The sequence below is a fragment of the Pseudorasbora parva genome, chromosome 20 (genome assembly GCF_024679245.1).
Source record: "Pseudorasbora parva isolate DD20220531a chromosome 20, ASM2467924v1, whole genome shotgun sequence".
In the NCBI taxonomy this organism is placed as follows: Eukaryota; Metazoa; Chordata; class Actinopteri; order Cypriniformes; family Gobionidae; genus Pseudorasbora; species Pseudorasbora parva.
The window spans coordinates 8,438,143-8,465,520 of record NC_090191.1 but is presented as its reverse complement, the minus strand read 5'-3'; the positions used below and the strand labels follow the sequence as shown (position 1 = coordinate 8,465,520).

The 27,378-nt window shown below is 40.2% G+C and overlaps 1 protein-coding gene across 3 annotated transcripts in view; it reads left to right on the top strand.

Annotated features, from left to right (window-relative positions):
• LOC137049207 (NACHT, LRR and PYD domains-containing protein 12-like) overlaps positions 1–24,836 on the top strand; it is a 55,863-nt gene extending 31,027 nt beyond the window's left edge. For 2 of the 3 annotated variants that reach the window (XM_067427666.1, XM_067427665.1), the window contains exons 7-15: positions 2,691–2,858; positions 2,968–3,138; positions 3,243–3,413; positions 3,514–3,684; positions 3,786–3,956; positions 4,061–4,228; positions 11,649–11,822; positions 22,358–22,404; positions 23,594–24,836. In XM_067427666.1, the coding sequence (XP_067283767.1) occupies positions 2,691–2,858; positions 2,968–3,138; positions 3,243–3,413; positions 3,514–3,684; positions 3,786–3,956; positions 4,061–4,228; positions 11,649–11,822; positions 22,358–22,404; positions 23,594–24,114 (1,762 nt within the window). In that variant the 3' untranslated portion in view covers positions 24,115–24,836. The remainder of the gene's footprint in view (positions 1–2,690; positions 2,859–2,967; positions 3,139–3,242; positions 3,414–3,513; positions 3,685–3,785; positions 3,957–4,060; positions 4,229–11,648; positions 11,823–22,357; positions 22,405–23,593) is intronic. The other variant, XM_067427667.1, reaches the window with a different exon arrangement.
• Positions 24,837–27,378: the final 2,542 nt, after the last annotated feature.

Below are 27,378 nucleotides of genomic sequence, written 5' to 3'. Positions count from 1 at the left end.
GCCGGAGCCCTCTCTGGACTCGGGGCACGGGCCGGAGCCCTCTCTGGACTCGGGGCACGGGCCGGAGCCCTCTCTGGACTCGGGGCACGGGCCGGAGCCCTCTCTGGACTCGGGGCACGGGCCGGAGCCCTCTCTGGACTCGGGGCACGGGCCGGAGCCCTCTCTGGACTCGGGGCACGGGCCGGAGCCCTCTCTGGACTCGGGGCACGGGCCGGAGCCCTCTCTGGACTCGGGGCACGGGCCGGAGCCCTCTCTGGACTCGGGGCACGGGCCGGAGCCCTCTCTGGACTCGGGGCACGGGCCGGAGCCCTCTCTGGACTCGGGGCACGGGCCGGAGCCCTCTCTGGACTCGGGGCACGGGCCGGAGCCCTCTCTGGACTCGGGGCACGGGCCGGAGCCCTCTCTGGACTCGGGGCACGGGCCGGAGCCCTCTCTGGACTCGGCGCACGGGCCGGAGCCCTCTCTGGAACCGGCGCACGGGCCGGAGCCCTCTCTGGAACCGGCGCACGGGCCGGAGCCCTCTCTGGAACCGGCGCACGGGCCGGAGCCCTCTCTGGAACCGGCGCACGGGCCGGAGCCCTCTCTGGAACCGGCGCACGGGCCGGAGCCCTCTCTGGAACCGGCGCACGGGCCGGAGCCCTCTCTGGAACCGGCGCACGGGCCGGAGCCCTCTCTGGAACCGGCGCACGGGCCGGAGCCCTCTCTGGAACCGGCGCACGGGCCGGAGCCCTCTCTGGAACCAGGCTCTGGAAGGTCCGCTGAGACGACACCAGGCTCTGGAAGGTCCGCTGAGACGACACCAGGCTCTGGAAGGTCCGCTGAGACGACACCAGGCTCTGGAAGGTCCGCTGAGACGACACCAGGCTCTGGAAGGTCCGCTGAGACGACACCAGGCTCTGGAAGGTCCGCTGAGACGACACCAGGCTCTGGAAGGTCCGCTGAGACGACACCAGGCTCTGGAAGGTCCGCTGAGACGACACCAGGCTCTGGAAGGTCCGCTGAGACGACACCAGGCTCTGGAAGGTCCGCTGAGACGACACCAGGCTCTGGAAGGTCCGCTGAGACGACACCAGGCTCTGGAAGGTCCGCTGAGACGACAACAGGCTCTGGAAGGTCCGCTGAGACGACAACAGGCTCTGGAAGGTCCGCTGAGACGACAACAAACTCTGGAAGGTCCGCTGAGACAACACGAGGCTCTGGAAGGTCTGAGAGCGCAGAGGCCTGTGTGTTGGATGGCGCTGATCTAGGGATGCCACTTGCACGCACTGACATCAGCGGTGAGTCCTCCAGGCTGGAGGCCAGTCTCACTTGCATTGGTACCACCTTACTGGTTTCATGTGTGCTGTTTATGACAACCCGGAACTCTACATTGATGTCCATAATGGCTGAAGGTTCTTGAGTGGTGTCCCTCTTGTCTAAAGACACAGCTTCGGCTGCCATCTTTTCAGAGGACACTGGCTCAGCGGCCATCTTGTCAGAGGACACCGGCTCGGCAGCCATCTTGTCCCATGACACCGGTTCAGCGGCCATCTTGTCAGAGGACACCGGCTCGGCAGCCATCTTGTCCCATGACACCGGTTCAGCGGCCATCTTGTCACAGGACACATGCGTGGCAGATATAGTGGAAATGTCATGATCTTCCTCCATGACACCCACTCTGAATGCGGAACCACTCAGTTGCAGTGCCAAGTCAGTAATAAAATTCAAAAGTCCAAGAAGGATCGTGCAGTGGCATAACTGAACTGAGTGGTTCAGATAATCCTCCCCGAAAAAATATCATGAGACATACCATTTCCATTGTGGAGAGATGTGCCAGTTCAATAAAGTCTTGCACATAGTCCTCGATCGATCGGTCTCCCTGACGGAGACACATTATTTGGGCGGCTGGACTTCTTTGTGGACGGACGTTCACTTGGCTGCTGGATCTGTGCATGGCGAAGTCTTCTGTAACGAACTGCTCTGAGACAGAAGGTTGGTTGAAGATCCAAAAGCAGTATTTATTGAAGGGTAATCCAAAGTCGTAGTCAATAGAACAGGCAAAAGGTCATAACAGGAAATCAGTCCAAAAAGGCATACAAAACAGAAGGAACAGGCAAAAGGGTAATCCACGGAGAAGGCAAGAAATCAACAACCAAGATACAGGAAGCCAGATAAATGCTCAGAAATGCAGTTGTGACACTAAACAAGACTTCGCAATGAATGACTGAGATAACAAGGCTTATATAGGCAGAGGTAATGAGGTGATGAGACACAGGTGTAAACAGTGAGTGCTAATGAGTCCAAGGATTATGGGTAATGTAGTTTGTGATGGAATGACAGTCCGGGGTGGAGTGCCCTATGGTGGTGATCACGGGCACTCACACTGGTGAATTGTGACAAGTATAATGACACAAACAATACTAGACAAGTGACATTGGAAACATGAGGCTTATTTATACACACAAGACTTATGAGCAAACAAGAGACACCTATGAACAATCAAACAATGAACCAGTAAAAGAGTGTGTATGCACGGTCTAGTGTCCATTAATTGCACACATATTTACGCCTAGTTTATTTTTTTTTTAATAAATCCCGATATGTGCATGGAATATTGCATACACACATTTCTATGCCTTTTTTGTGCCCCAGATTATAAACCCTACCTAAAAAACACATTGCTATCACTGTTTGTTTTGTTTTCTACACAGGCTAAGTGGATGTTATCTCACTGCTCAGTCCTGTGAAAGTTTATCTTCAGCTCTACAATCATCAAACTGTGTGCTGAGAGAGCTGGACCTGAGTAACAATGACCTACAGGATTCAGGAGTGAAGCTTCTTTCTGATGGACTGGAGAGCTGTAAGCTGGAGATACTGAGGTTTGAGTTTCATATACTTGAAATGTTTTTTTCACTGTTAAATTAATTAGTAAAAATCACACTGAGAAATTATTCAGTATGCAATTACTGTTTTTTCTCCTTTTTTCAGATTTTCTAGCTGTAATCTCACTACTCAGTCTTGTGAGAGTTTGTCATCAATTTTTCATTCCACAAACTCTGTCCTGGGAGAGCTGGACCTGAGCAACAATGACCTACAGGATTCTGGAGTAAAGCTTCTTTTTGCTGGACAGAAGAGAAACTTTAAGCTGGAGATACTGAGGTTTGAGTTTCAAATACTTTTATTGTTTGTTTTCCATTAATTTAATTACTAAAATCGCATTGCTTTATTTATTCATTATGCAAATATTGTATTTTCTTGTTCAGAATTTCCAGATGTAATCTCACTGCTCAGTCTTGTGAGAGTTTGTCATCAGTTTTACAATCTCCAAACTCTGTCCTGGGAGAGCTGGACCTGAGTAACAATGACCTACAGGATTCTGGAGTGAAGCTTCTTTTTGATGGACCGAAGAGAAACTCTAAGCTGGAGATACTGAGGTTTGAGTTTCAAATACTTTTAATATTTGTTTTCCATTAATTTAATTACTAAAATCACATTGCTGAATTTTTCAGAATGCAATTATTTTTTCGTGTTCAGATTTTCTGGATGTAATCTCACTGCTCAGTCTTGTGAGAGTTTTTCATCAGTTTTACAATCTCCAAACTCTGTCCTGAGAGAGCTGGACCTGAGTAACAATGACCTGCAGAATTCTGGAGTGGCCCTTCTTTTTGATGGACCGAAGAGAAACTGTAAGCTGGAGATACTGAGGTTTGAGTTTCAAATACTTTTAAAATTTGTTTTCCATTATGTTAATTACTAAAATCACCTTGCTGAATTTATTCAGTATGCAATTAGTTTTTCTTGTTCAGATTTTCCAGATGTAATCTCACTGCTCAGTCTTGTGAGAGTTTTTCATCAGTTTTACAAACCTCAAACTCTGTCCTGAAAGAGCTGGACTTGAGTAACAATGACCTGCAGGATTCTGGAGTGAAGCTTCTTTCTGATGGACTGAAGAGAAACTATAAGCTGGAGATGCTGAGGTTTAAGTTTCAAATACTTCTAGTTTTTTTTTTTCATTCAGGTAACTACTAAAAATCACACTGCTGAATGTATTCAGAATGCAATTACTGTTTTTCTTTTTCAGATTTTCCACATGTAATCTCACTGCTCCGTCTTGTGAGAGTTTGTCATCAGTTTTACAGTCCTCAAACTCTGTCATAAGAGAGTTGGACCTGAGTAACAATGACCTACAGGATTCTGGAATGAAGCTTCTTTCTGACGGACTGACTAGCTGTAAGCTGGAGATACTGAGGTAAATGGTTTTACTTAAAATAATTAACAGAATGCTATCACAATACAGTTTTTCTCAATCTTTTTGACACATTTTACCAAACTCAGGTCACTGTTCTCCAAACAGTTAACACAGTGATCTGAACACTTTGCAATTGTCCTAGACAGATTGTTTAGAGTTTTAATCCATTTAATACAATTACAAATAATGCAAATCATTTTCTCAGAACACTGCACAAAACTTTCAGATGTTTTCATAATAGTTTATCAGCCAACCAAAACTTTAATATATCAGAAAACACAGCTCTTTATCTATACAAAGGAAATCGCATACGTTAACATGTTAAAATAGTTGAACGCAATTAACATGAATAAATTACATAAGTACCAGGGATGCAAACACATGTATGGTCAAAAAAGAGAGAGGTAACCGAAGCCCTCACCCCCGCAGCAAATATCCAGATACTTACATTGCCACCAACCCCATCCCCGGCCCAAAATCATATGTATATATGCGATAATGAGATAAATGGTTTATGTTTATTTTTACGAGAACAACGAGTGCGATTAATCGTGATTAAAAATGAGAATCGATTGACAACCCAGTGGGTATAGAAAAGAATCCCCCCTCTTAAAATAATCACATTTTGAAATGAAAACAGACAAAAACAGTTTTTGTTTTATTCAGCTGTATTTACAACTTATAACATCCAAGTGAAAGATATAATACCAACTTGTCAGAAAAAAAATTACAAATTAAAAAACTTAAAATTAAAAAATAAGAGTTGGAAAAATGATTATTCAATGTTGTGCTTTCCGCACTTTTGGTTTTCCACACATCTTTAAAGGTCAGCAAAACATGTCTCTCATAAGGCGGAGATGGAAACATTACAGATATATATATATATATATATATATATATATATATATATATATATATATATATATATATATATATATATATATATATTAATGGGTGATTTTAATAGTCACAGCACATTAGGAGGAAAATATACAAACACCAAAGGCAGAAGAATAGAAGAATTCATATAATAATGATTTGTGCTTAATAAATGATGACTCAAGCATAGGCATGTGCCGATATCAATTTTTCATGTTTTGGTAATGTTAGTTAAGAAATACTGATCATTGTTAGTTTTATCTTAGGTCCATTGAAAAAGTTATTTTGTTATTAAACAGTAACTAAGAAATTAACATTACTTAGAATGATTAATTCTTTATAAGTATTTTCATTGTCAGTTTGGTAATAAAGAATTAACATGTTAACTAATAAAGTCGTGTGTCTTTTGGACAAATAAAACTAAAAATTCTAATCATTAGGGCATGTTGTAGTCCAGATTAAAACATAATGTTTAAGTTTGAAAATAAATTGCCTATTAAGTCTTTAAGTATTAAGTATTTTGTGCTGAGCCTGTGATGAACAACATTGACATTACAAAAACAAATGGCTGTTTTAAAAACTTCTTCACTAGTGCAGTTGCTTTTGTTTGCGGGGTTTCCGGGGTAAGCGCTGCATTCTGCTGTTCCATCAGCGCACTCTGCTGTCACTGAGCAGCACTTCATTCAGCCCGTCTCCTTCACCCTTCAGTCATATGCAAACACACGTTGGGATTGTTTACATCTGAGCGTGACGCAGAATAGCGTGTTGAGCATTTATACGGTTGGTGGGCAAAGTATTCTTGAGTGCATTATAAAAAATGTAATAATTGTTAATAAATTATTATTTACGATATTCTGAAGTGCTCACGATAACAATATTGTGCATATTCATTATCGTGATATATCGCATTACCGAAAATCGGCACATGCCTACTCAAGCACATATCTGCATCCAGGATATGGAACTTATTTTGCTATTGACTTAACTTTGTTTAAACCTGAAGGACTAATAGATTTTTTCATGGAAAGTATGGAAGGATCTCTGTGGAAGTGATTATTATCCATTGATTTTTACATCCACTGAAGAAGACATTTAAAAAGATGGAATGTGGAAAAAGATCATTGTTATATTTGTCAAAAAATTTGCTATGAGAAGTTTAATATAGACTGGAAAGAACATCAAGATCCAATAAAGAAATTAACTGACATACTGATTGAAAAACAGCAGAAAAATCAGTTCCAAAAACATGCCTTCAGAGAAACATATGGTTTAATGAAGACTGCAAAAAGGCTATTGCTGATCGAAAGAAGGCAGAAAGAAACCTTAATAAACATCCAACAACAGAAAACCTCATCAGACTGAAAGTCTGTAGAGCTTAAAGGGTAACTTCAGTGATTAGCATATGGCTTTGTATCAGTAGAAACCCTGGAGTATATTCAAATGATACATTTTCTGTCTTTTCTCAGTCTAGAAGGCAGCAAATTCAAAAATTATTTCACATTTCTACTACATTAATGACCCAGTTTAAATACAGATTCATCTACCCAGCGCGGAAGAACCCCTTTGAGCAAAAGTTAGAAAAAATATGTCAAGTTAACATCACAGACACCAACAAAGATAGTATGGATATGATACGAAACATGAAAATATAAGGAAGGAGGATTACAAATACAACGTACAAAAAATCAGGATACTTTGCTAACAATGAAATAAGATTTTTTCATTTGAGATAAATGTGCTAAATGTGTCAGTAGAAAATTTAATAGCAGATTTAAAGAAATGCAAATAAAGCAGGAACGGAAAATACTTAATTTCTCATCTGATGATAGCGAATCATATAACAAGCCTTTTTCAGTGGAGGAATTATATTACTGAAAGAAGGCAATAATTATACCATACCTAAACCCGGAAAAGACCATACTGACTCAAATATTTATCTTCCAGTAGCCCTAATTAGTTGTTTATGCAAAACTATGGAAAGAATGATCAAGATGGTTTTATTTAAAAAGACCATGTAGTAGAGGCATTTTTATTTAGAAAAAGCCTATGATGCTATGTGGAGATATTGTTATGTGCGCTGGCAGAGAAAACAGGAAGATCCAAAAGCGATTTCACTATGGTGTATTAGTCTCAACATAAATTCTGACAAAGCACAGAAAAAGTTGCAAACTGTAAGAGAAGCAGGACAAATCCAAGAGTGAAGGCGGCAGGTGTCAGGAACCGAGCACAGTGCACAGAGCGGCAACTGGCAGACACGGTCAGAGGAATCCAGAAAACTGGAACAAAGAACTCCCATGAAAAAAACACAGAACAAACAGGAACCACTGCAACAATCTAACAACACGCTTGTGTAAAACACATATAAGAAGACCAGATAATGAGTGCAGCAGGTGTAGATGATGAGATCAGCAATCAGTAACCACACCCTCAACACAACCACACAACATAGATACAATGAGACAATGAATTCATGAACCGTGACAGTACCCCTCCCCCTAGAAGCGCATCCCGGTGCTCCCAGGAGGACCTACCTGTCGATTGTATTCATGAATGAGAGAGTGATCCAATATGTCCCTAGTAGGAACCCATCTTCTCTTCTCTGGACCATAACCCTCCCAGTACTGGAATCTGTGTCCCCTCCATCTAGAGTCTAAAATTTGATTGACCGTATAAGTAGGTTCCCCATCTGCGAGTCGTGGCGGGGAGGAACCGGGACCAGTGGATTAATATGGGATGGTAAATGCGAGGTGAATCCTCCCGTACATGGGAGGCAGTTTATGTCACATGCCTGTCCTGTCTTGTGTGCACATGTGGGTTTTGTGATGTCGAGCATGTGCTCCTGTCATTGTCAGATCCCTCCCCCTTGTTATCTGATTAGTGTTTATTGGCCCCACCTGTGTTCCCTGATTCCCTTTTGATTTCTTCCCTTTATAAGCTCCTTGTGTTTGTCAGTCTTGGTCGGATCGTTGTATGTCTTGTCTACGTCTCCCGGTTCCCTGTGTTGGTATGTCTTCAGTTCATGTATTTTCTAGTTTATGGTTTTCCCCCTTGTGGGTTTTGTTTTGTGTTTATGTTTTATTTTGTCATAATAAATAATAATTCTTGCACACATGAGTCTTTACCTCAGTTTTCTTTAGTTATAATGTGACAGATTAAGGCGGACTGTCACTGGACTAATAATCTTGGTGACAGTAATCGGGCCAATGAATTTTGGAGCCAATTTATTACTCACGGAATGCAGAGTAATGTTCTTCAAAGAAAGCCATACCTTTTGACCTATGTTGTACATGGAAGGCTTAGACCGGTAGAGATCGGCTTGGGAGCAGAGTTTCACATGCTCTGCTCCATGTGTGATGACACCTCTGGACAAAAGTGTGAGCAGAGGAAACAACAAATTCGGATTCCAGACTGGGAAAGATAGGTGGCTGGTAACCTAAACTACACTCAAACGAAGAGAGGCCCATAGCCGATACTGGTAACGAGGTGTGAGCATACTCAACCCAAGAAAATAGCTGGCTCCAGGAGGAAGGATTCTTAGAGACCATACAAGATCCTGGTTGGCCCGCTCGGTTTGGCAATTGCTTTGGGGATGGAAACCACAGACTAACCGTCGCCCCCAGTAATTTACAGAACTCACCAAAATTTAGATACGAGAAGAGGAAAATATCCATATGTCGTCCAGGTATACATAAATGTATTGATTACCATCAATTATCTTAGCACGTCATTGACTAGTGCTTGGAAGACTGCAGGGGAGTTGGACAGCCCAAAAGGCATGACCAAATATTCAAAATGGCCCCTGGGGGTATTAAATCTAATATAAGTCAAAGGGGCAATGAGGAAGAAGAAAACAGCCCGGGACTTAGTGAACACTTTCTTCAGGTTGTGGTACTACTTGGGCAAGTCAGACAACCTAGTAACCTCCTCTCTACTGTCGGGCTTGATCTTTTGCTGAACACTGGTTGAGGAAATGCCCCGCCGTGCCACAATAGAAACAACAACCCCCAGCTGTCTGATGCTCTCTCTCTCCTCCTGGGAAAGTCAAGCTCGACTCAGCTGCATGGGCTTGGGATCGCTGGGTGGACTGACCATGTTCCTATCGAGGAACTCAAGATTCTCTGATGATACTTTTTTCTACAACATCTTTTCCTTCCCTTCATCTCTATTAATGTGCTTGGACACAGAGCTCTGTGAAAAGCCAGCCTCTTTTGCAATGACCTTTTGTGTCTTGCCCTTCTTGTGCAAGGTGTCAATGGTCATCATTTGGACAACTGTCAAGTCCGCAGTCTTCCCAATGATTGTCTAGCCTACAGAACTAGACTGAGAGACCATTTAAAGGGCTTTGCAGGTGTTTTGAGTTAATTAGCTGATTAGAGTGTGGCACCAGGTGTCTTCAATATTGAACCTTTTCACAATATTCTAATTTTCTAAGATACGAAATTTGGGATTTTGTATAGTGATTGCTTTTAAGACAAAATTGTTAAATTATTATAAACATTATATTATAGTGATACTGCTGATTGCCATGAATATATAGCAATGGCTGTTAATATCGTATTAAATCATAAAAAAAATACATGTCTCTTCATCATTCTCCTGCATTCTCATTGGTTTGCTGACATTTGGGGGATTTCATGTGCGTGAAAGTCCATGAATAGCTCACCCAAGTGGAAAAATTAGCTGCTGCTGCCAGATCTTGATCACCGAAAATTTCACTGTATTTGATACAAAATGAGCTAGACTAAATCAGGTGGAAAATGCCATAATTGAAACTATTTTCATAGTATTTAATATTCTCCGTAGGAAGAAACTACCCAGACTAATTTGAAAAAAGTCAATGAACAATATTTTGAATTGAATATCACACACAAATTAATACTCTCTCTCGTCTGCAGCGGTTCAGTTGTTGTCCATACAGCTGCAATGAGCATTGTTTGCTATGGCTGTTAGTTCAGAAGTGTGCATACTTGGAGAAATATTGATTTATTATCAAATGTTTGCAAAATATTTCATCATAAAGAATACAATTTCTATTCATTTCCAACTGAATTGTCAGATCTGAAGAGCTAAAAAAGCATTGACAGCGAACTATGTCTCTCCTCTTCCTGATTTGAGTCAGATATGAGTCATCACAAGATAATTCCATATCTGGAGCTGTCAATCATCTTACGTCACTAAACACTGCCATCCTCCATGACGCTGTTTTGTGAACACTTCGTTATTCTGTCTCTGTGAAGAACAAAACCAATTCTACATTTTTTACGCATTTAATATGAATCTAAAAAACACATGATAACTAATGCATGAGCTTTTGTTTTTCATGTTGATTTTGATTTTGGCTATTTTTATATCAATAATGAATGTTTACATTATAAATGCTAAGCAGGTGTAGCGATGAGCTCCATATAAAATGCTAAATATAACATGTTTTAACATCATTTGAATGAAATCCCCATTAGATCGTTATAGGCAGCTAATACAAACACTTGATTGTGATCTTTTTGAGTTGAGTTATGTAGTTTAATGTTAACTGTAGCTCTAATGCACCTGTTGTACCAGGAGCTATATCTATTTCACGATCTGTTTGTTAAAATAATTTTTATATAATGTCTCAAGAATATGCTTTTTAGTTTGTTTGTTTTCTAGAAATACTTAAAATAATATTGGGATTACTGTATGTGGGTTTTAATGGGCAAGCCATCTTGGCAGAATAAAGGCTATACAAACAAAAGAATAATGATAAAATTAACAATAAGCTGTTCTCCTCCCCAGACATTAGCCAAACATATTGCATTAGCATCTTTATCAACCTTCTCTAAAAACTCCCCTAACATGGTCTTACAAAATGGTTCATAAAATTCAAAATTTTAGAGATAGCTTCAGATTTGAAGTAAAGCATGACTACACTTGTAGCCTTACTTTAGTTGTGGTTATAAGTTGCTATACTACATTTACTACATATTTATATACATTTAAAGATATATATATATATATATATATATATATATAAATAGATTTTTATTTTTATGTTTGAGCCTAAACATCTTCACATTAATAGTCTGAGCTATTCTGAGTCCACAGCTGTAAACTCTCAATCACTCTGGCTTTCTGAAAATATATTGGTTATTTGTATTCCGAATGACTTATGAGCAGCAGACCTTTTATTTTAGGTATGTCCAAATGCCCCACTTGCCAAAATGGGGGTGGGGGTGTCTGGTAAGGGGTTAAATGCAATATTTATTGTCCAATGTTTTGGCGGAATATTTGTTTCTTACTCATAATAATAGACCACAAAATTAACTTTTATGAAATGACAGTGAAATCAAATTAAAATGGCACTTTCAGTTTAGAACCCTGGTGTTTAATGACAATTCCTGCTCTTAATTATTTTTCTACTTTACTGGAGTACAAATGTTTCTGTTGACTTCACTTTTGTTACTTTTGTGACTGAAACTACATACAATAACAGCTACCACTCAAATGACTGTGTTAGTGACGTCTGACTGTCAAACTAATGTGATGTGGACTGTTTGTTTTGTAGGTTGTCGGGCTGTATGGTGACAGAGGAAGGCTGTCGTTATATGTCTTCAGCTCTGAGGTCAAACCCCTCACACTTGAGAGAGCTGGATCTGAGCTACAATCACCCAGGAGATTCAGGAGTGAAGCTATTATCTGATACACTCAACCATCCAAACTACAGACTGGACAAACTCAAGTATGTTGAGCAGGGAGAGTGTATAAAAAATTCTGTGTTCTAGTTCACTTCCATGACTCACTGAAATTGAATTACAGGGTTACTTCAGCGATTTATCTTTGTATCAGTAGAAACCTGGGAGTATAATTGAATGACTGTGCCTCCCTCTCCCTCCCCTCCCCCTCATATCCCCCTAAGATGAGAGATTTCTGTATTTTATTTCTAGAAAAAATCCTCAGATGACGCAAACATCGGCATTTCGCATCATCTGAGGATTTTTTTGGCCAAAGGCTAGAGACTAGGAGCCAGTAGAAGGAGCTAGCTCTGCATGTTTTCAACCCGCCCATGGGGTGTGTGATCGCACTCACAGCACCTCCGCTTATCTCAGCTCATCTCAGCTCTCCACTCTCATGATGAATGAAATCTGACTCCTGCTGCGTTTGTGCTGTGACTCTTGTTCGGCTCATCCACATTATATTGAACAGACATGTTCAGATTTTATTTGTAGTGCCTGTTCTTTAACTGAACTAATGGTTTTATTACTATGAAACTGAAAAAAAATGGTAGGGGCGGTGCCGCGGTGGGCAAGTGAACCAGCAGCCATGGGTTTGGAAGTGGCCTCGTAGGGCAGTGAAGCAAGTGCATTCTGGGAGTTGTTATTTTTCATCGACATGAGCCAAAAATACATAATACAATGCAGTGTTTGGGTGATATGAAGTACTTTTGTACCTACACCATTAGTTTGCATATGAAATATACATTTTTGAATGAAAAAAACACCTGAAAGGTTCAGTGTGTAGTATTTATAACGATCTATTGACAGAAATGCAATATAATATACATAACTATGTTTTCCTTGGAGTATAAAGAACTTACTTAATGTATCATTATATTTTTATGGTAACACTTTACGGTAAGGGTACATTAATTATCATGAATTCATGCATTAATTCATGCATTAATTCATGCATGACTTATGCATTACTACATGCATTAATATCTCATGAACCATCAGGAACTAAACGGAATTGAAAGTCTTTAATTCACGACTTCACGGATGAACAACACCTTAATTATAACATTAACTAAGGTGAGTACATCATGATGAATTATGGTTTATTACACATGATTAGGATGTTTTCAGTGTTCACAAAAACTAATTTAATTTAAAACTTGATCTAATTCATGCATGTAAGACTAATTTCGAAACCAAATTTATGTATGTTTGAATGTATTTATGTAATTTGTGTATATTTTACCTATGATGTAATGTTTTTGTAGTTGCAATGTAACATTTTAGAATGGACACCAGGAAGACTAGCTGATTGCATAGACTTTCAAGCTAATGGGACCCATTAAAATAAACAAATAAATAAAACTAAGACTACTTTAAATTATGTTTTATTTTATTTATCAGGAGGAGCACATTCAGACAATTAACTAATTTGCTTTACTCTAGTTGTATAATGTGAACTTGTGAATTATTAAAGGAATATACAAAAATCCACATTACCTTATGCACAGGCTAGACCAGTATATCAATTAATGTGATAAACTAAAGTTTTTTATTAATCATGATCTTTGAGTTAAGCATGTTCATGTCTTCTTTAGTGTAGCCGGCAGGTAAATGGTCAGACCCCAAAACTGGCCCCAGGCTCAGCACATAGCACATGAATTCTGTTGACATTATAATACAGTAGTCATCATTAACTAAGCATTAGCTTCTCATGGGTTCATCATATTTGTGGCCCCTGAACTAAAGTGGTGACATGGTCCTTTGAAACAATGATGATGTGTTATTAATGATGGCATTGTGAAATTACATGGATATGTACATGAAAGTTCAAGCCTTTACACACAGTTATCGTAAGTTTTTTCATAGTTTAATGTGAGGTACAGATGAATATTGAAGTCGATAAATTCAAGTTCACATAAACTCCTCCCTCCGCTGCGGCGTTGCGTTATGACAGTCAACACGATGATGATTCAATATTCCTGTTATTATACTTAAAATAGTTTACAGAAAAGGCTTAACAAACTATTGCATAGATAGGCTATAAGGCCTACAGTACGCATCAATATCTCTTTCCTTTTTGCTTGTTGTAAAGGTGAAGCATTGCCTCTGCACGTGTGCACGCTATGACTCCATGTTGCTTCAAGCACATCATTCTGCGCATAGGATGTGCATGCACGCTTTGTGCTGCCTATTGAAGTATGTCATATTATAATACTTTAGCGCAATAAAAGATTGTTATGATGTATGTTGCTATTATTGTCATGTTTAGTCTAAATACCTAAACATTCTTAAAGCAAAATGACTTAAGATATTTTTTCTTGTTTTGTTGAAAATAAAATCCAAAGCAAGTGAGTTTTTGCTTAAAACAAGCTAAATGATTTGCCAGCGAAGTAAGAAAAATAATATTGTTTCTGATTGAAATCTTGTTTCTTGTTTTTGTCCCAAACAGAAAGATTATTTCCCTCACATGACTAGCAGATCATTTTGCTTGTTTTAAGCACAAACTCACTTAATTTTGAAAACAAAATTAATTTCTTTAAAATTAAAATTAATTTATCTGAAAACAAGAAACAAATACCAAATAAAAAGATAATTTTTGCAGTGTAGTCCAATCTTTTGATAATTTAAAACATAATAGGCCTTTGTAATGTTCTAAATAAATAAATAAATAAACTACAAAAATATATTTATATACAGGACTGAAAAAGAAATGATAACCTTTTATTGCTCAACAGTATTATAATATCAAAGACTTCAATATAGATCAGCACAAAGCACGCATGCACTAATGCACATCCCGTGCGCAGAATGATGTGCTTGAAGCAACATGGAGTCATAGCATGCACACGTGCAGAGGCAACGCTTCCGCTTCACAACGAGCACAAAGGAAAGAGATATTGATGCGTACTGTAGGCCTTATAGCTTATCTGTGCAATAGTTTGTTAAGCCTTTTCTGTAAACTATTTTAAGTATAATAACAGGAATATATATATATATATATATATATATATATATATATATATATATAATAAAGCGACGCCGCAGCAGAGGGAGGGAGGAGTTTACGTGAAGTTATAATACTGATTATAAAATTATATTACGTGAATAATACTGATTATATAATTATACATTACGTATAATTATAATTACATAATTATATTACTTGAAGTATATAATACTTTGATATTATAATACTGGAAAGCGCCTTGTGCTCCTTTTGGTTGTTGTAAGGCGCTATATAAATAAAATTTGATTGATTGATTGATTGAAGTTGAATTTATGGACTTCAATATTCATCTGTACCTCACATTAAACTATGAAAAAGCTTACGATAACTGCGTGTAAAGGCTTGAACTTTGATGTACATATCCATGTCATTTCACAATGCCATCATTAATAACACATCATCATTGTTTCAAAGGACCATGTCACCACTTTAGTTGAGGGGCCACAAACATGATGAACCCATGAGAAGCTAAATCTTGGTTAATGATGACTACTGTATTATAATGTCAACAGAATTCATGTGCTATGTGCTGAGCCTGTGGCCAGGTTTGGGGTCTGGCCATTTACCTGCAGGCTACTATGAAGAAGACATGAACATGCTTAACTCAGATATCATGATTAATAAAAAACTTAAGTTAATCACATTAATTGATATAACGTTACTGGTCTAGCCTGTGGATGCATAAGGTAACATTGATTTTTGGATATTTCTTTAATAATTCACAACTTAACACTTACAGTACACAAATAGAGTAAAGCAAATTAATTAGCTTAATTGTCTGAATGTGCTCCTCCCGATACATATAATAAAACATAATTTAAAGTAGTCTTACATGCATGAATTAGATCAATGTTTTTGTGAACACTGAAAACATCATAATCATGTGTAATAAACCATAATTTATCATGATGTACTCACCTTAGTTAATGTTATAATTAAGGTGTTGTTCATCCATGAAGTCATGAATGAAAGACTTTGAATTCCTGTTAGTTCCTGATGATTCATGAGATATTAATGCATGTAGTAATGCATGTCATGCATGAATTCATGATAATTCATGTACCCTTACCGTAAAGTGTTACCATTTTTATTACTTTAGAATGAGCCTTTCAATCTACATACACCACAGGTCCCCTTACAGCGAAATCGCCATTTTGCGCTATTGTGTTTCTAGAGTATCCCTAAATGGACAAACTTCTCTAAAGAGTGCAAGTCACTCTCTTCTCTCTCCGACGACAATATTTTTGTCCTGTGATGGTCCCCGTAGTTTCTCTATTGCCCCGTCTCAAATGGCACACTTTTCAGCACTTTCGGTCTTGTGAACTTACAATGGCCACTGCGTGCGCATGTTCATTAAGTCCACAAGACCGCAAGGAGTCCAATTCATCATTTAAGCTCAAAGAAGGTTGCTCGTGAGCGCCCCCTTTACGGCTGCTATGTGCCCTTGATGCGCACTTTAGCTGAGCCCACAAGTTAATGAGCTACACAGAGGACGTCTACCCGGCAGTCAAAGTGGCATTGTGTTGTAATTGCAGGGGCTGCATTTGCTCAGTTGTTCATGTAGGTTGTCTAAAAAAACTAAAGGTTGGTGGTTCAATCCCCGGTTCCACCTGACAAAGTGTTGAGGTGTCCATGAGCAAGACACCTAACCCCAGCTGCTCCCGACGAGCTGGATGGTGCCTTACATGGCTGACATCGCTGTCGGTGTATAAATGGGGGAATGTGAGGCTCTGTTGAAAGCACTATATAAATGCAGTCTAGCATTGAACACCTGATAAAATCAATGTTAATATTTGGTAAGGTAGCCTTTTTTTTGTAATTACAGAGGTCAAACATTTCCTGTAGTTTTTAACCAGGTTTGCACACACTGCAGGAATTTTGGCCCACTCCTCCGCACAGATTTTTTCTAGATCAGTCAGGTCGCTGAGAAACACGAAGTTTCAGCTCACTCCAAAGATTCTCTATTTGGTTAAGGTCTGGAGACTGGCTAGGCCACGCCAGAACCTTGATATCCTTCTTACAGAGCCACTCCTTGGTTACTCCTTGGCTGTGTGCTTCGGGTCATTGACATGTTGGAAGACCCAGCCTCGACCCATCTTCAATGCTCTAACTGAGGGAAGGAGGTTGTTCCCCAAAATCTCGCAATACATGGCCCCGGTCATCCTCTCCTTAATACAGTGCAGTTGTCCTGTCCCATGTGCAGAAAAACACTCCCAAAAGCATGATGCTACCACCCCCATGCTTCACAATAGTGATGGTGTTCTTGGGATGGTACTCATCATTCTTCTTCCCCTTTTTGACTATTATGACTAGAAAGTTCTATTTTGGTCTCATCTGACTACATTACTTTCTTCCATGACTCCTCTGGATCATCCAAATGGTAATTGGCGGGCCTAGACATGTGCTGGTTGACGCAGGGGAACCTTCGGTGCCATGCAAGATTTCAAACCATGAAGTCTTAGTGTATTACCAACGGTGGTCCCAGCTAGAAACAGTGTAAACGGTGGTCCCAGCTCTTTTCAGGTCATTGACCAGCTCCTCCCATGTAGTTCTGGGCTGATTTCTCACCTTTCTTAGGATCATTGAGACCCCACGAGCTGAGATCTTGCATGGAGCCCCAGTCTGAGGGAGATTGACAGTCATCTTTAGCTTCTTCCATTTTCTAATGATTGCTCCAACAGTGGACCTTTTTTCACCAAGCTGCTTGGCAATTTCCCCGTAGCCCTTTCCAGCCTTGTGGAGGTGTACAATTTTGTCTCTAGTGTCTGTGGACGGCTCTTTGGTCTTGGCCATGTTAGTAGTTGGATTGTTATTGATTGTATGGGGTGGACAGGTGTCTTTATGCAGCTAATGACCTCAAACAGGTGCATCTAATTTAGGATAATGAATGGAGTGGAGGTGGACATTTTAAAGGCAGACTTTAAAGGTCTTTAGGCACCTTTACACAGCCGAGATAAGGCTTTAAAGTGGGTCTGTGTCTGCTCAAAATTCTGTGTAAAGACACAATGCCGCATAAAAGCAGACTTAAAATATGCCGGGTCTGACCCACCTCGGCCCCTAGTATCAAAGGCTAGGGGCCGAGGCGACGGTTTTGATTCTGTGTAAATGAACGCAAACTTGTGCCGCCTTAAACTACATTATTGTCATGACAACCGTCTGTCAGCGTCAGCTCACTAGGTGTGAGAATCAAGAAGCAGGAGACAAACCATCTAGGAATTAAAGTAAAAGATTGCTGTACTCACATCGTCAAGCTAACCACTGTATTGTTCGCTGTTTGGTGCGGTGTGGTGCGCGCACCCCCAGGGATATGCGAGTTGCCACCAGGGGGTGCGCGAGAGGAAAAATGTAATGGCGGTCTGTTTTTTTAATGGGATTTTCCATACAATAAAAAAGGACAAGGTAATCGCGGAAGATTTGGTTTCAAAGTGAAATGTAAAAGTGCCTATTTAAGTGAGTTTGTCATTGTGTGTTGTTGTGTTTTTCATTAAGAATATTAGGCCAATTAACCTACAGTTCACGGAACCTGCCCCCGAATCGGCACTAATTCTAAACCAAAACTAAAATCTGTTTGGCCGCACAGAGCGTGCATTTACTGACAAGCTGTTATTCGCGATGATTAACCGGTGGGAATTTCCACACCTTCACATCTCTATGCGTGCCAAATCGTTTCATTCATTATATATATATATATATATATATATATATATATATATATATATATGTATATATATATATATATAATGTATATCTAGCCTGTGGGTACATATATGTATACATACATATATTTACCCACAGGCTAGATATACATTATATAGCCAGAAACTGTAATGTTCCCATATCACAAAACACAATTCGGAGTCAAAGTGCCGTTCATCACTTCTGGCATCAGAAACATGCCAGCATACGCGCATACACACGCACACACACACACACACACACACACACATACACAGGTTCAGCGGCTGTGCTGTGCGGATAATCGTTTTTTACCCTTTTATGCGCTCAAATATATTTTAAAAGTAAATAAAAGCGCCTAATATGGAGGGGAGGTCTCTCTTGCTTTAGCCTGTATTCGACAAACCAATGGGCAGCTGCCCCTGCATGATGGGCCAGTCAGAGGCAAATAAATAATTAAATATAAAGAGATATAAAATAATTATACCGTAGCCTACAAAAGAAGAATTACAGAATTACAGTATAGGCCTGAAAACATTAAAAGTGCTATATAGCAACAGAAATAAGTTATTTAAAATTCCTTTTTTTAATTTAGTTCTATTTTTATACATTATTTCATTATTTGTTTTAAATTATTTTATAACACTTTGTTAAAACTGTAGTTTTAAATAATGTTCAACGCATTGTTTCCCGCGATTTTAATTCCTGTGTAAATGAATGTTTCAGAGAAGCATTAAACGGTCTGTGTAAATGCACATTTTTGTGATTTTATGCCGCTTTAGTTTCGGTTTCTGTGCCGCGTTTGCTGTGTAAAGATGCCTTTTGGGGGACAGAATTCTAGCTGATAGACAGGTGTTCAAAAACTTATTGATAAACTATTTTAAGTATAACTATTTAACTACTTTAACCCTTGAAACCCTTTGTCCAGAAACATTGGCGACCTTTTAGTCTGCTTGTCGCCATGGGCGTCGGTTCCACGATGCCACCCGTCTCAGCTGCCAGTCAGCTGGGATGGTTGACCCAGATTTGGTCTGGAGCTTCTCTTCCCCGGAGGAGGGCCAGCTAGAGAACCACTGGTAAATTTTGTTCTGCCACTGGTATTAAAAACAGTCAGTGGTACCCAAAATTCAAAAATTTTAAGAGCAGTTCTGATACCGCTGGATGCCAAGAGAGCGCGCTTGGCGGTGGCGATGCTGCCATGCCTTGTCACCCTCAGGCACCTCTCTAATCGCCAGCAGGGGGAAGCAGCAGAAGGAGGTTAGTGTTGCCCCGCACACTCAGACCTCGCCCAGGGCCGCTACGATGCCGCCCAAGCCGGGTCCCTGCACGCGGCTTCGCTGCCCTGCTATTGTGCGAACACAGGGACATAGTGCTCAGTCACCTCAGCGAGTTGGGATTTCGGGTCAACTGAGAGAAGAGCTAACTCTGCCTCGTGCAGAGGATCTCTTTTCTCGGTATGGAGCTGGATTCGGTTGCCCAGACAGTCCAGTCAGTGTTGACCTGCTTGAATTAAACATTAAAACGCAGAACAGCGGTACCACTGAAATATTTTCAGAGGCTCCTGGAAACTCCATGTCTGGTCCCTGGACGGGACGCGGAGGTTCTAGATGGCTTACCAAAGAAAACGCATCCGAGAGAACGATCTACTCAGTAACCATGTGTTAATTACCCCTAAGTTCATTTCTCACCGGAGTTGTCCTTTAAGTAGCGAATTCTGAAGTGATATATATTATTGAAAACTCAGAGATGTGGTTTCAAACCTCTTGGTGTTTGTCAAAACCCAAGGATATTCTGGATTCGAAAATAAAATCCATGACTAGCCACTGTAAATTATGAAAACACCTTACGACCCCAGGAGAAACAATAACCGCCGGAATAGGGCTTACAAACTCCGACTGGCCGGCCATCATCCCCTTTCTCTTTTTTTCCCCTTATTTTCAGCCGTAACTTTGTTTGTTGTCGTTAACTCACTGCAGCTGCATCTACTAAATAATGCCACCAGTGGGGCTTGAAGAAAGTATCGTCGCCCGCGTCGGCACAGTGCGACCTGATGCAGCCCCTGAATGAGACGCACAGAAATACAGCAAAATATTAATAATAACATGACAAAATAATGTTATAACATTTCGTCAACGAAAATGAAGAGACATTTTAACATATTTCTTATTTTGTGAACCACATTTAGTCTCGTTTTTATTTGTCATCATCACGTCCGCAGCATTTAAAGGTCCCATTCTTCGCGTGTTTTCGAAGCTTTGATTATGTATACAGTGTGCAATATAGCATGAATATAATATAATATTGCGTGTAAAAAAAACAGTATTTTTCACACAATTTACTTATCTGTACAGCGCTGTTTCCTCTGTCCTAAAAACGGCCTGATGATTTCCTTGTTCTATGAAGTCCCTCCTTCAGAAACATGTAATGAGTTCTGATTGGGCCAGCGCTTCCCGTGTTGTGATTGGACAGCAGCTTAGCGCACTTTGCCCGGAAAGGTCTTACCATAACGGGGAGATGCAAGCGCTTTTAATGCGCGCTCTTCTCCACGTGGGAGAGCAACAAGACCACATCTCCTATTTTGCATGTTCTTGTGGGCGGAGGGTTAGTCAACAAACTGTTCTAGTGACATCATTACTAAAGGAAGTGCAGCGGTGTAGTCCAAACCGGCCGTTCGCTGTAGGCTTTGAAAGGGAACTTATGTTAAATAAAATATCTCGCTTGGCATTGAACTTTGAGCTTTATAATTTTACAGGTATTATTTATGCTCCTACAGCAACATTTCACACTAACTAAAGTTTGAAAGATGGAATCGCGAAGAACAGGACCTTTAAGTTGCATCTCGTCTCGTTTTTATCACGTGATAAAGGTTAATTGATGACAATATTTAGTCATATTTTACGTTGACGAAAGCAACACTAGTTGCTAGGTTGTTTGCTAAAGTGGTCTGGGGGATTGCTAGGGTATTCTGGGTAGTTGCTAGTTGGTTACTAAGGTATTCCGGGTAATTGCTAGGGTGTTCTGGCAGTTGTTAGGGTGTCCTGGGTGGTTGCAAGGGTGTTGCTAGGTAGTTGCTAGGGGGTTCTGGGTGGTTGCTATGGTTTTGCTTGAATGTTCTGGGCAGTTGCTAGTTGGTTACTAAGGTATTCCGGGCAGTTACTAGGGTGCTCTGACAGTTGTTAGGGTGTCCTGGGTGGTTGCTAAGGTGTCACTAGGTGGTTGCTAAGGTGCTCTGGGTGGTTGCTAGAGTTTTGCTAAGGTGCTCTGGGTGGTTGCTAGAGTTATGCTAAGCAGTTGCTAGGGGGTTCTGGGTGGTTGCTGTGGTTTTGCTTGGGTGTTCTGGGCAGTTGCTAGTTGGTTGCTAGAGCATTGCTAGGGTGTTCTGGGCAGTTGCTAAGGTGTTCTGGGAGTTGTTAGGGTGTCCTGGGTGGTTACTAAGGTGCTCTGGGTGGTTGCTAGTGCGTTGCTAGTGGGTTCTGGGTGAATGCTATGGTTTTGCTTGGGTGTTCTGGGAAGTCCATATGTCTAATTGAAGTGTGCATCTCTCTCCCGACTTTCCCAACAAAAATCCCGCCCTGGAATGTATACGGCAAAATGAGTTTTATGCACGCGGTTTTTCACTTTATGGCGTATTATATGCACGAACCACCCATCCCATCACCCCCATCCTACCCAAGAGCGTGTCATAGCTGACTGCAGGAACCCGCTCGTTTAGGAAAACCCGCGCATCACTGGTGTGTGTGTGAGTGAGCAAGCGTAGGTATGTGTGTGTTGTGTGAGTGTGTGGGAGGAAGAGAGAGTGTGTCTGTGTGTGTATGTGTGTGTTCACTGATTAACTGTCAATTTGTGTGTGCTTTCTAGTGTGGATCATGGGGGAGAGAACAGGATTACAGCTGGACTATACAAATGTACGTCTAAACACACACATACACACACAAACACACACACACACTTAACTTTGGGATCCAATCTGATCCGTTTGGTAACCATGGTGATTTCAGTCAGAATCTCATTATCTCACAATCTCACAAAAGTGTCCACTAAGGACCAATTAAGGGCTGTTAAGTGAAGGTCTTTTGAGTTAAACACACACAATAACACTATAGTGTCTGTGATTTGGCGGCCAGCGGGAGACGTGACGGTCACGGATGTGTCAGAGATGCAGCTAAAAGAAAACTGTGCACCCTAAGTCTTGTTTTTTAAATATTTGCTAACTACCAAAGCAGTCATGATGAGAAACCACTAACGTTATATCAGATAATGTTTACTGACGGATATTAATGAGTGTGACTTATGCCGGTTGGTCAAAGCTGATTAGTTTCTGTAAGTATCAATACTCCTAGATGACCAATACCAGTTTTGCTATTGCCGGATACATGATAATAATCTGTACAGTATTGTAATCTGAGCAAAGGTTTCATATCGTTAGCTGGCGTATATTACGTTAAATCATTAGCTAACACCGGTGTCTCACCGAGACATCTGCCCTGTTCTCCAATATTTCTTACACAACAACTCAATTTGTCTTCTCTGACCGCTGTTCTGTCTAATCCTGGCCTGTCCCTAATTGTACAGCTGTCTGTATATGAGTATTAATAAACATTTATAACTTCCTCTGCATCTGAATACTCATTGCGATCCATTGTTTTCCAATCGCTGAAATTCATCTTACACCGTACTCTCGTTATGTCACTTCCGGTTTTGGCATTTTTAGTTGCAGAAGTAAAATTTTCTCACAAAAATAACTCCAAAAGCCTTATTAGCATATTTATAAGTATATTTGAAAGAAAATCTAGTTCCTACATTATTTTTCTATACTTTGACTCACTGGAGTCTCTAACCTGCACCCTTTAAGTGCTTTATTATGATTGGTTACTTGGCAACAGACCTGAGAGTTGAGCACCGAACTCATGATTCCCTCACTACAGATTAGATGGGATTTATAGACAGGATAAGAATCATAAATCAAGTGACGATTTGATGCTTTAATATAACTCATGAGATCGGAACTCAAGATTTAAAATATAAATAATTTTTACAGTGTACATTAAAAGATCAGATTCATAATTCCTGATTCTAATGTTTTCTCTCCATCAGATTACCATCCGTTCACTCCAGATATGAACACAGTGAATAAACGTCTCCGTTTGTCTGACAGCAACAGAATGATTACTAACACTGACGCAGAGCTTCAGCCGTATCCTGATCATCCCGACAGATTTGATGTGTATCATCAGGTGTTGTGTAGAGAGAGTGTGTGTGGACGCTTTTACTGGGAGATTGAGCAGAGTGGTGTTGTTTTTATATCAGTGTCATATAAGAGCATCAGCAGGAAGGGACAGGGCAATGAGTGTGAGTTTGGATCTAATGATCAGTCCTGGAGTTTGTCCTGCTTTCCCTCCAGTTACTCATTCAGACACAATAAGATACAAACTGATCTCCCTGTAGAACCAATCAGTCGTAGAACAGGAGTGTATGTGGATCACAGTGCAGGAACTCTGTCCTTCTACAGCGTCTCTGACACAATGAGCCTCATCCACACAGTCCAGACCACATTCACTCAGCCGCTCTATCCTGGGTTTTGGGTTCCTTATGGATCATCAGTGAAACTGTGTTGATGAATCAGAATAGACTGTACTGAGATTCTACCCATAATGCTTTGAGCTCATGATAAATCAGAGACAGGGAAATGTTATAGAGTGTCTTTATTTCTCTTCATGACATTCAGTTCTTATTGTAGTGTCACATAAACAATTTTATTATTACTGTCAAACTTTCCTTTCATTTAAATGTATCATTCAATAAAAAAGTAATCTGTTGTAAAATTGTTAAATGCAAATGTCTATAAACAGTAATCATGTGATCATACTGTAAACTGTTGATCAGTGAAAGTATGAGGTTTTCCTGATCTAGAAAGTCTCCTGACATGATGAAAGCATGTTTTTATTTATGAACCATGGTCTGAATTCATCATGTAGTGTTTTGTGAGAGTGTTGTGGTGAATAACGTCAGTGTTTTCTTTCTCTATCTTTCATGTGATCGTCCCGCTGCTGCTCTCAGTGCTGAAATCAACACAAAAAAATCCATATATTAATAAACTTCACTTTTATCAGAGCAAAAACCGTTAATGATGAAGTGTGATGTTTCAATAGAGGATTTTAAACACTCTATTTCGCTTCTTCTGTATCGAGCAGCAGTTCAGAGACGAGTGACCCATGTGAACTATATGATGTCCTTTGACCTTCCAATCCCACTGGATTATGACCTCTGTCAGTGTTTCTACATGTTAAAGAAATGTACTGTAACTGAGAAACTTTACTTTCTGCCTTTGATCTGTTGTGTTTGTCACATTGTGTGTAATTTGCTTCTTTGTTATTTTTAATAACAATAAATAAAATAAGGTAATAAAATAACAACACGATCTCATGGTCATGCGTATAAATAGTACGAGTTTGCAATCTCGTGGAATGTATACGCCAAAATGAGTTTTGGCGTGCGTATGGTACGTGGTTTTTTGCGTGCATATGAGACGCACTTTATGGCGTGTATATGACACGCTCTTGGGTAGGTTTAGGGTGGTGGGGTGGGGGGTTCGTATGTATAATACGCCTTAAAGTGCGTCTCATATGCACGCGAAAAACCGCGTACCATACGCACGCCAAAACTCATTTTGGCATATACATTCCACGAGATTGCAAACTCGTACTATTTATACGCATGACCATGAGATTCGGCTCTAAAATAACTATATGGTTATTGTATTGTTATCATTAAGCTGAGTTAAGTCTTGAGAGATATTTACTGAAATCGTATTGAAATGTATTATTTTTCTGACTTTAAATGTACAACTCTGTCTCTTCCTAGAGCTTTAACTCCACATACTCCAAACTCGGCTTTGGACCTTCAGACTGTTCTGACTCAGTGTGCTATATATTTTCAAACTGATCCGACTCGTTTAATTGCAATGAACAAACTTCATTAATTGAGTAAAAGTAAAAGTACTGCTGCTCAAATATTACTCCCGTTACAAATTAAAGTTGTAAAAACTGATTTTTACTTGAGTAAAAGCACAGAAGTATTTGTTTTCAAAAGTACTTAAGTATCAAAAGTAAATTTCCTTTTTTTATGTCACATTATTTCATTATTGTTGTATAAATGCACATTATGCCATCATGGTTTAAGCCAGTCAGTGATGCGCCATCCGACATGCTAGCATACAACTAACTTAAACTCATTTAAATACTTGTATAAAAGTTACAAAGCTCTTTATAAAGCTGCTGTCACCAGGGCTGTGCACAGATATTCTGAGGGGCAGTGGCCCAAACCAAAAAAGGGGGCACTATAAAGCCCCTTTCACACTGCACGTCGTACCCGCAATATTCCCGGAACATTCCCGGGTCGCCTTCTGTGTGAAAGCAACCACATCCCGGGATTGATTACCGAATTCGACCCGGGTCGGGGACCTAGTAATATTGCGGTATTCGACCCGGGACGAGCGCTGTGTGAACAAAAGCCGAAACGAATGCCGCAACGTGTACGTAGTTATCGTGCGACTCCTAGAGCTTGTTTTTTCAATAATACAACCCTGCAGTGCCAGAAGAGCTAGGCGGTGTTTTAAACGCAGAGAGTGTTCATATACAAAAGAAACTCAAATTAAACAAGCAGAAATGTGCGCAAACTGGACACAAGTCGAGACCACGGAGCTTCTTACTATCCGCGCTGAAGCTGAGATCGCTCGCCATTATACGTCACATCAGGATGTCACGTGTTAACTCGACCCGGGACCGTTAAGTGTTGTGTGTGAAAGCGCACATATTACGGTATTTCGCTGGCAGTGTGAAATGACCAAATCTAGCGGCCCGGGAACAAATGCCAGGTCGCATTATCCGTGTATTTGCCGGAATCGCAGTGTGAAAGGGGCTTAAGGGGGTTGAGTCATCTTAATATAGAGAATGAATATCAATCATTTTACAATTGTAAATACAATTGTTATAGCCTAGAAATCTAGACGCACCCTAGCGGCAGAAAATCTAATCTCTTAAAATCTAACAGTTTTTCAATAACAGAATATGTAAAAGTATTTAACATGATAATGAACAGCGGCTGACTTTAACATTTGTTGACATGACATGGTTAAGATTCAGATGGTAAATATCATAAAGTTGGGTGTCCATCTTAGAGATAATCATCATATTTATAATAAAACTATGATCATAATCTGAACAATAATATTTATAATGGCCTTTATTAAAGAGTGACAAACTGTCAGCTATTCAGTAGGCCTATACAGTATATGACGATATACATGCTGACATGACATGCTGGAGCTTTGAATCCATGTTTGCAACAAACAAATGTTGAAACAAACAAACTACCAAACTAGGCTACTAATTCCGCGGATCAACCACTGTCTGTAATGTGGATTGTAGTTCGTAATATACCTGTTAATAAGATGACATTCTTTAACTGTCGTCTCCCCAGAGAGCAGACACAGCCACAGACTGTGAGCGATGCTGCGGAATGAGCGGGAAACACGGAACAGATAAGTGGAATTAGTGGATTTTTAGCGGAACAGAGCGCTTTTATGGGAATCCCCTGGGGTGAGGGAGGGGAGGGGGCAAGAGGGGCACCTTAGCCAATGAGGGCAGAGGGAAAGTGGCTCTAGCCACCGGGCCACCCCCCTGTGCACGGCCCTGCCTGTCACTTTAAGGCCGAATGCATGGATCAATACACTGATACACATCTGATATTCTCCAACTGTTTACCTTCGCTTAAGATATAATCAACTTTGTTTATGTGAATACTCTACAAAATTAAATTTTGACATCCGTCTTCTTTTTATTTTCCTATAAACTATAAATCAGTGTTCAATAAATGCTGTG